Genomic DNA, 9127 nt, shown 5'->3' with positions numbered 1-9127 from the left:
ACTGTGCCACGATTGGGAGACCACAGTTCATCAACACTTAGTTTATTTACTTTGTTGCTGATAAGGTGTGCCATGGTGCACGCAAACTTTCGAACTTTGTACTTTTTCGACTGAAGTGACATGAAAAACGCAACTTCACGTCTCTCGGCGTGCGCATGACTGATGCTGCAGCCGTAACAGCAAGACCTTTGCAAAATGCTAGCATGTCACAGTAGTTTCAGCTTCCAGCCAACTAGGACACTTAGCTATCAAGTGCGGAATCGACTCGTGACCCGCTGAAATGAAATGAAAGTAAAATATAGCACACCTTGAAAAAAAAAAAAAAAAACATGGTGGCAGCTGCGCTCATAGTTTCGAAATGGCAGGTGATCGGAACTGGCCGAGCGTCGTTTTGAAAGAGCTACAACGTTGCATTTCGTTCTTGATACTTTTATCAGAAACTTGCAGCTAGATGCTAGAAAGTGCCGGGAACAAAAATGAAGATATTGAAAATCCGATTTTTGGACCAAACTGGTGTCGAATCGCTAGCTGCCGATGCCAGCATCCGTGTTACCTCTTGCGCATGTTGAATGGCAAGTTCCCATACAAAGAATTGCTCATATAACGACCACTTTTCATAAAACTATCGAGTTCGGGAAACATTCAGGGAAAGCGTCCGCTTTGTGGTAGGTGCGGCAGCCTCACGCGAAGCTTGTTAAACGGTCTAGCGGTGGAACTTTTGTTCCACTCTCGGTCAGGATTTCGAGATCTCCGCAATTTGGCCCAAAAATACTTCGAGATAAAGGGCAATAAGTACATGGCATGTATGGGGAATGGTTCGGTGCTGCAGAAAATTTCGACTTCGCCGATTTTTCGAGATATGCGAGTTGGAGTTAAGGAAGTATTAGTGTACTGCAATTGACAATACTTTTACAGACAAGCTTAAGGTCTCCACGGCCACCTGAAGACGCCATGCACATATGTTATGGGGCTTTGGCAGGCTTTTACCTGTACACTGTGCGTGAATAATACCGTGCGTGATAACGAGAACAAGAATACTTACCTGGTTGACCCAGGTGTCATCTTGCAGGCAACGCTCGAGGATGATATGCGACTCGGTCACCTTCTGCTCCTCCTTCAAGCGCTCGATCTGCACATACATCACATGCCTACTGTCAGTACTACTTGAAAATTCACACGTACTGTTTATACACTGAATTCTGCATTGTCAGTAAAATATATACAGTAAACCTCTGTTAGCTGAATTTTCCCCTGAATCTGAACATGCCGTACAGTTCAGACTAGCACTAAAGGCTTTCAATGGGTTGTGCCTTTTGTGATGTCGTTTATGTAGAAGTAGCAGCACAGAAGCAGAAACACGACGAAAAATACTAAAAATTATGCAGGTCCAATGCGCCTGTTAGAGTTTATTTGAAGCAAAGCTTTAGTGAATAGGTTAAATAAATGTTATACAACTAACGGCGACGTGTACATTTGTGTTCACTTCCATCCTGTGCGATGTGTAATCACACGTACTGTATGCTTATGCACCGCAATGATCACAACTTCTAATTACCCCGTGTCAAATTGGCACATATGTGTGAAAACATTTAAGGCTTCTATACCTCTTCTGTCACAGTGGCACAAACCCATTTTGGAGAATTCGCCATGAATGAGCACACACCCAGTGGCACATACCGAATCACTGTATCATAGAAAACCAAATAAATCAATGAAGCCACCGTATACAGTAGCTTATGTTTATTAGACAGTGGTTAATTATTTTTCCGATAGTTCAATCCCCACCGGCATCCATGCATTTCTATAGGATCAAATTTTCGTTATTTTGATCCCGAAATTGGCATTCGCCGGATAATTTGAACTTGACCAGTCCACATGTGTGCACCTGACCCTTACGGTGACCCCAATAGCGACCGCTTTAGTGGCAGCGTCAGCCTCGATGGAGCTTGGGGACAGTGAATGCTGTTAAAACGCTTCATTTACAGTTGAAAACGCTTATTTACAGCCTGCCTTAGAAAGGTTTCTAAACACTAAGCGTAGCTCATAATGTCGACTTAAGGAATTTGCCCAATTCTAATACGCACCTGTTCTTCTTACGAAAAAATTGGGATGAAAATTGCCTGCGTGGTACAATTGGACACGAAACCAAAACTGCCTTCGTGGCGTTCGTATGCTATACCACATAACATGGATGTACAGCTGCAACGCCGAGTTTAAAAAACCGGCCGCCGTGATGCAACACATATACCTTTGATCATTTTCTTGCCAGAAAATAGTGTGAGCGTGTGATTTCTACTTTGTTCAGGAACTTTAATGTAATTTCTACGTTGGTTTTCTACTTTGGACATATAGAAAGCGAAGTGAATCAGGAGGGTGTTGTAATTTTTTTTCTGCATCTTATTTAATTTGACTCACTGGATAATTCAATAAGTTTCGTTGGTGCCGTCAGGGTTGAATTAACGGAAAGTCGATTATATGATGCGCTATTAGGTCAGTGTTCTTTATAGATACAGTCAATGTCCAATTTTTTGACTCCCTGGGGACCGGAAACATGTCCAAAAGAATGATTGTGTGCCTTTAACTATGCTCAAGGACTCAAATTGCCAAAGCCTGCCAGAACAATTATTAGGCATCTCGGTGCTCGTACTGTAATAGGAGACGGCGGGTGAATGCGTGTATACTTAAGGCACACATTTTATGTCACGTGACAGTGGCCCCTTTGCACACTTGTGGCATCTTCAAATGGGTGCCTCCGTCCTCCGAATCACAGTCGCGCGGATCTGGCCTTCTCCGATTTCAGATGCAAAGGACAAGCACGCGAGCTGAACGTGTGCCTCACTCTCGGAGGAGAAAATAGCACAGTTTAAACCACATTGCTATAGGAACAGCTCCGACTGTTCCAAGCCACAGCTTCTGGTGCTGATGCGAAAAACAACAGGTGCGCTGGTGGGACAACTGCTCGTTGAGACGCCAGCAGGCAGTGGTAGTGGTTATGGTGGACAGTTGCCAACAGTGGCGACACTATGGTATGATGATGTGGTGGGAAACGCTCTCAATTTCGACGACTACTCCGACGACAGGGCTCAAAGCACCTGAGAGCGCTCGGCGCAGGAGAAGAGCGATCGGGGAAAAAAACAAACAGCTGAACACAACGCAAGGGGTCTTTTTCGACCAGTCGAAGACAACGCCGTTCGCAAGAGCGGTCTAGAGTGGTTTGAAACGACCAGCTGAAGATGCCATTAGTACGAGTCATCGCATTGCATGTGCTTGACCGCCTAACACCTATCTATTGCGGCAAAGCTGACTTTCGGGAACCGGCATTATGCAACGCTTTAGACCCTTGCTGTGCTTTCGACACTTTGATGCTACCAGAGAGGATGACGAAGGAGGAGTTGGCGCCATTGCTTAGCAGGGAATCCTTTGAATGAAAAACATGGCACCGAACAGCAAGAAGTTTACAGTGAACATTGAAGCAGCTAAGCCTAAAGACAGCAGAAAACAACTACTATGTCTGCCAGCAGGTCGGCGCGAGCGCTGATCAGAGGTTGCATGAAAATCAAAACGGAGGCATTAATTAACGTCCTTTTGGGACCACGGTCACAGCAAGAAGTCCAAAAAATCAGATGGGAAAGGGTTTCAGCCTCCAAAATTTGAGACGTCCTTATAAATTGGCTTTAATGGGTACGTGGCGGTACCGTGAAAGCGTCCCAATTACCAGACATGTCCGAAAATCGGTTGACTACCATATGTACTTGCATAATGAACACACTCATGTAATGAACCCTCCCCCCCCCCCCTTTTCAATAAAAAATTAAGAATTTTCTATTTCTTGCTTTTTCTGCCACGAAGTAGGATGCACATGGTACAATGCGGCGTCCGATGTGACGTACGACGCGCGGATCTGAGGCATTTTGACGTGAACTTGCACCAATCGGACACCACACGGTACAATTTGGCATCCAATAAGCCATTCGAAATTCGAAATTATAACGTGGAAAACATTGAGGAAGCAGTAAAATATGGACGCAGCTTGAAATCAGTGAGAAGAAAACTTGGCATAGGACAAGGCAAGATGGATGCACTGACAGATAAGCAGGGTAATATAATAAGCAATTTTGATGACATAGTAAAAGCAGCGGAAGAATTCTATACTGACCTGTAGAGTAACCCAGAGCAGTCAAGCTACTTTCATTCGAAGTAGTGAACAGGATACAGAGGCCCTTCTATAACAAGCGATGAAGTTAGAGGGGCCTTGCAAGACATGACAAGGGGAAAAGCTGCTGGAGAAGATGGAATAACAGTCGATTTAATCAAAGATGGAGGAGATATTGTGCTTGAAAAGCTTGCGGCCCTTTATACATTATGAAATTTATACAGTAGTATCACAAAATCGTTGCAGATAAGTCTGCCAATTTTCATAAACATCCACAAAGAAATAAAGTTGGTATCGAACGCCACGTCCCCCCTTAAGGGGGGAGGCTACCCTCGGATACCAACTTTTTTGTTTATTGAGATATCTTAATGAAATTTTCAGGATAGACTCATAGCAAAAGCATTAGTAGAACTCCAGAATCTCATGCAGTTATGTTCACTAGTTCTCAAGTTATAGTGTTATGTCAGAATGGTGCATATGGTTTTCTTGTTTCAGGCCTGGAGAATTTTCAAAAGGTGCTGCAACTGTGAAATTCACTATGATGATTCCCAGATGGATACCTGAGGGCAAGACGGAGCCCATTTTTAAATTTCCTTGCTGAAAAATTTTAGCAGACCACTGGAATTTAGTGTGGGTGATTAAGATTTTATCAATCAAATCTTGATTAAATATCACAAATCACAGACACAATATATATAAAAAATGGGCTTGTCTTGCCCTCATAAGTTTATTCAGATACACAATAAAAAAAAAAACCTTCTGGAAATCTGATGCGCGGTTACAGAGATATGGCTGGAACAATTAGCCTCACCAGCCAAGAAACTGATTTTGAGAAAATGAGCTTTGAAAGTTTTGAGCACATATATCGGTCTAAAATGACCCGGCAGCGTAACTGGAGATGTCCTTAGGCACTCTCTTCCTTTGCTGCCTTTCCACCTGCTCTGGAGATCGCTTCTTGGCCTTCAAAATTTTTCGCCTTCACTTGTAACTGTGGCAGCTTCAGGATCGCGCTCCATTGCTTGAAATTTCCGCTCCGTCGCTGGCATAGCGCCAAGTCCTCGTTGCACAGCAGTGCGCTTTTTATCCGCCGCCTCTTTCTCCACACACATCAGGAAACGTGTTTGCAATTGCACAGTGGACGACGCGATCTCACTGTCCAAGGCAGATGAAAGAGGGTATGTGGAAGCCGCTGTTATCTAGGGCCGGTATTTTGTAGCGATGCGTTACGCTTTATTCGAGGACTAGTCTTATCATCCACCGCTCACGGCTGGCTGATACTGTTGATAACGTTAGCGGACCGTCGCTCTGATTACTGACTAAGCGCGAAAAGGCATTAGCATTGGAAAGGCATCGCTACAAATTACCGGCCTAGGGCACTGTACCGCTGTCGATGAGCACGAGACACCAGGCGCACTCGTCACGACAAATTCTCGCGCCTGGTGGAACAGGAATCACGTTGCTAGAAGCGTCTACGCAACCACTCTCTCACGTAGATGATGGAGAAGCTGCCCCATAGGAATCGTCAATGCGATCATCGTCGGCGCGCAGGCAGGCGGCGAGCTTCGCCATGCGGACGAGCTTGATAGAACGCTTCCTTGCACCGAACGCATGTAGCGTCTAGAATGCATGTACCGCACAACAATTGGCAGGCTAAACGCAACAACGGTCTCGTAAAGACGGTAGAAACTTGGAAAATATGCGAATGGCTGCAAAGATAGACGATAGCGAGCGCAACACACAAAGGTCGCCGGCGATGGAGAAGCCGAAGCAGACGACAGCCGGAGCATTATGCAGGAGACCACTACGTCATCGCGCGCAGCAGCCAATGGGAGTCGCGGGCTCTCCCGCGTCCTTGAGGAGCGCACGCTTCGCCCAATCTCAGCTTCGCGTCTCAGCCGCGGGAAACTTGAATACTCTCGCGCGCCCCCCAATCATGAGCGATTTACGCCTCTCCCGCGCTGCCGCTGCTGCCGCCGCGGATGGCGGGGAAAAAAAAGCTCAAGAATGCACGAACAAAACAACACCAAAATGGTGGCGCTCAGTGGAGCAGTAGAGAAATGGCATTCGCGCCAAGTAATTTTGCGCTCACCGCTCGAGGGCTGCCACGGCTCGTTATAAACTTTTTTTGAAATAGTTTCGCAATGAATTAGACGTTGATATTTACAAAAATGGTAGTTTATAAGACATACTGCCCGAATATGTGATTTTACAAAAATCGCCTTTTTCGCGATTTTTCGGTTTTCAAAGGCTGTGTTCCCCCTTAATTTGAACTTTTAATTCGAACAAATTTTCTGGCCCCTTCGAGTTCGAATTATCGAGATTCGACTGTACCTCTAAAGACCTGCCAGTACACTTATTAGGCGTATCGGTGCTCGTAGTGCGATATCAGATGGCGGATGCATGCCCGTATAATTAAGGGAAACACAGTACAGTCGAATCTCGATAATTCAAACTCGAAGGGGCCGGAAAATTTGTTCGAATTAAAAGAAGTTTGAATTATAAGAAGGACTTATTTTTTACGTATTTGTGCACCATAGCACGACGTACGAATGGTGCGAGTAGTGAAATATCGCGGCGCGCAAGCATATAGCAAGCGAGGGCCACGAAACTGCCCATGTCGGCCAACGCTCGCTTCCCGATAACGGCAGAAAATGAAACTTCAGGGAGCGGGCGCCACCGACAAGGCGACGGCCACATTGTTATAACCAATAATGCGGCATGGGACATTGTAATAAGCGGGTTATTTCACCATAGAAAACATACAAAAGGTGACGGTGCAGCAGCTTCTCATTGTTATAACCGATATACTGTTAAAAATGGTATCGTTATAAGTAGGTTCGACTGTACATTGAAGGCGTCCGAATCATCGGGCATCCGGAAAATCGGTCGTTGACTGTACCACGGGGACGCTACTATGGCAAGCACCTACTTCTCTCACCTTTTCTTGTTCACATGGAATCTAACGGCTGTAAAATGTATCATACAATCACAGTTTGTTGATGTACTGAACATTGGTGCTGAAAGATCATGTTTCCCAGGAACGTATTACCCGTAAAAAAAGAATCTTCAAAATTACATTGGGTCAGTTATTGTGTTCTCGAATGCAATTATGTTGGTGCCGGGAAATGTTATGAAACAGAATCATATCAATGAATCATATCAATGAGAGGTACTACTCAGAATGAGCTACAATGCAAAAGCATGTGGCAAGGCGCTTGTGCATTGCAGCTCATAACGCGTGCTACAGTATGTGTCCTTTAATTGCATATGCACGCATACGCCATCTCTGGTCACAGTACGAGCGCCAAGACTTCCTGTAGCTGCACTAGCAGCCATTCGTCCACATCTGCTCTGGTGTGATATTGTGGTGCCACCTAGCATGCACTCAGAGAATGACGGCCTGCTGCCTCCTAGATATCAGTACACAACTTTGTATGTTTTAGTATTTTCCCCCCCTTTTTATGTTTTTTTTTGCATGATAAAACCTAACATACAAGAGCAGTGGTGCAATAGCCAAAATAGGATTTGGAGCAATTTTTGGAGCAGGAAAATCTTGCTTTTGGAGCAGGAAAATCCAAATTTGGAGCAGTTTCACAAAGAACGCTTACTCATAAAACACCATAAAATTAACCCCGCATAATAAACGCACCCCCCAACTTTGCATTGGATTTCTAGGAAAAAAAAAAAAAACTGCGTTCATTACGCAAGTATATACGGTAATTCACATTAGCAGCGTAGGTGAGGGCAGGAGCGCGATCGGAGATCGTTGTTCGCAGCACGCGTTCAGTTTCGCCGAGCACGGTTGACCTAGGCCGCGCCCGGCGAAATTGAACGCGCGCTCTGAACAACGACCTCGATCGCGCTCCCTAGGGCCGGTATTTCGTAGCGATGCCTTTAATGTCATAATGCCTTTTCGTGCTTATCGCGCTTTGTCAGTGGTCGGAGCGTCGGTCCGTTCGCGTTATCAACGTTGATATCGTGAGCGGACCGTCGCTCTGACCACTGACAAAGCGCGATAAGGCATTATTACTTTAAAGGCATCGCTACAAAATAGCGGCCCAGCAGTGCACTGCACGCAACTTCTTCCGCCAAACACGTGGAAAGTACACATACATTTCTTCGCGAGTGGTTCCCTTTCGTTTTTTTTTTCTGACGATATGTCGCGACGTTCCGGTGGTAGTCGAAACATGCAGCGACCGAACGCTTGCTAGTTTTGTGCATTGCGTCACCTACAAAGCTCACGCCGTCAGTGCTGGGTCGCTTGCTGTACCGTACAAGCGAGTTTCCCGAGGAGCATGGGTTCTCAGAGTGGGTTCTGCGGAACCCTGGGGTTCCACAGGCCCCTGCTCGGGGTTCCGCGAGCCACTGATAAATTTTCCGTGGTCCCGAGCTCGCCAATTAAGTGGCTAAAACGGCGAACGAGGGGTGTGCTCGATTCACAGAAATTCCATTACCCATGCCCGAGTGTCAAAAGGCACATCACAGCGCGTAACGGCAGTGCGTGAACTGCGCAATAAATCCGCAAGCAGCTTGTAGCTACCCAACCTTCGAAAACGGACAGCGCGCCTAAGCTTTCGCACTTGAATCTCGGAGGCCGTAACTTACCAACATGCGCATTTCTCTCGGTTGTAGATAGGGTAGGTGCCGATAGCGTGCGCACTGACGTATACATCGGAGGAGGAGGAGGAATAAACTTCATTTTAAAAAATGAGCAGACGCTAAAATCGTCCGAGGTGGGCGGCGTCCCTAGTCCAGGATGCCGTGGGCCTGAGCCGATATCTTGGCCCTGCTCACCAGGCGATGCTGGTCTTCAGGGCTCGGGCTTGTCAGCTGGGCCTCCCACTGCTCGACGGTTGGTCTGGTGATGAGTGGTGTCGATAGGTTTTGTTGACATTCCCATACCATGTGGTAGAGGGTATTGGGCGCAGAGCAGAAGGCGCATTTGTGAGTATAGCTCGTAGGATACATGGCGTG

At 46.2% G+C, this 9127-nt stretch overlaps 1 protein-coding gene across 4 annotated transcripts in view; it reads right to left on the bottom strand.

Annotated features, from left to right (window-relative positions):
• LOC119450627 (uncharacterized) overlaps positions 1-9127 on the bottom strand; it is an 85052-nt gene that overhangs the window by 11194 nt on the left and 64731 nt on the right. For all 4 annotated transcript variants that reach the window (XM_049666080.1, XM_049666082.1, XM_049666081.1 and 1 more), the window contains exon 8: positions 1043-1129. In XM_049666080.1, coding sequence (XP_049522037.1) covers positions 1043-1129 — 87 coding nt within the window. The remainder of the gene's footprint in view (positions 1-1042; positions 1130-9127) is intronic.

This window comes from Dermacentor silvarum, chromosome 4 (assembly GCF_013339745.2).
Source record: "Dermacentor silvarum isolate Dsil-2018 chromosome 4, BIME_Dsil_1.4, whole genome shotgun sequence".
In the NCBI taxonomy this organism is placed as follows: domain Eukaryota; kingdom Metazoa; phylum Arthropoda; class Arachnida; order Ixodida; family Ixodidae; genus Dermacentor; species Dermacentor silvarum.
The sequence above is the reverse complement of the archived record's forward strand: the minus strand, read 5'-3'. Positions and strand labels throughout refer to the sequence as shown.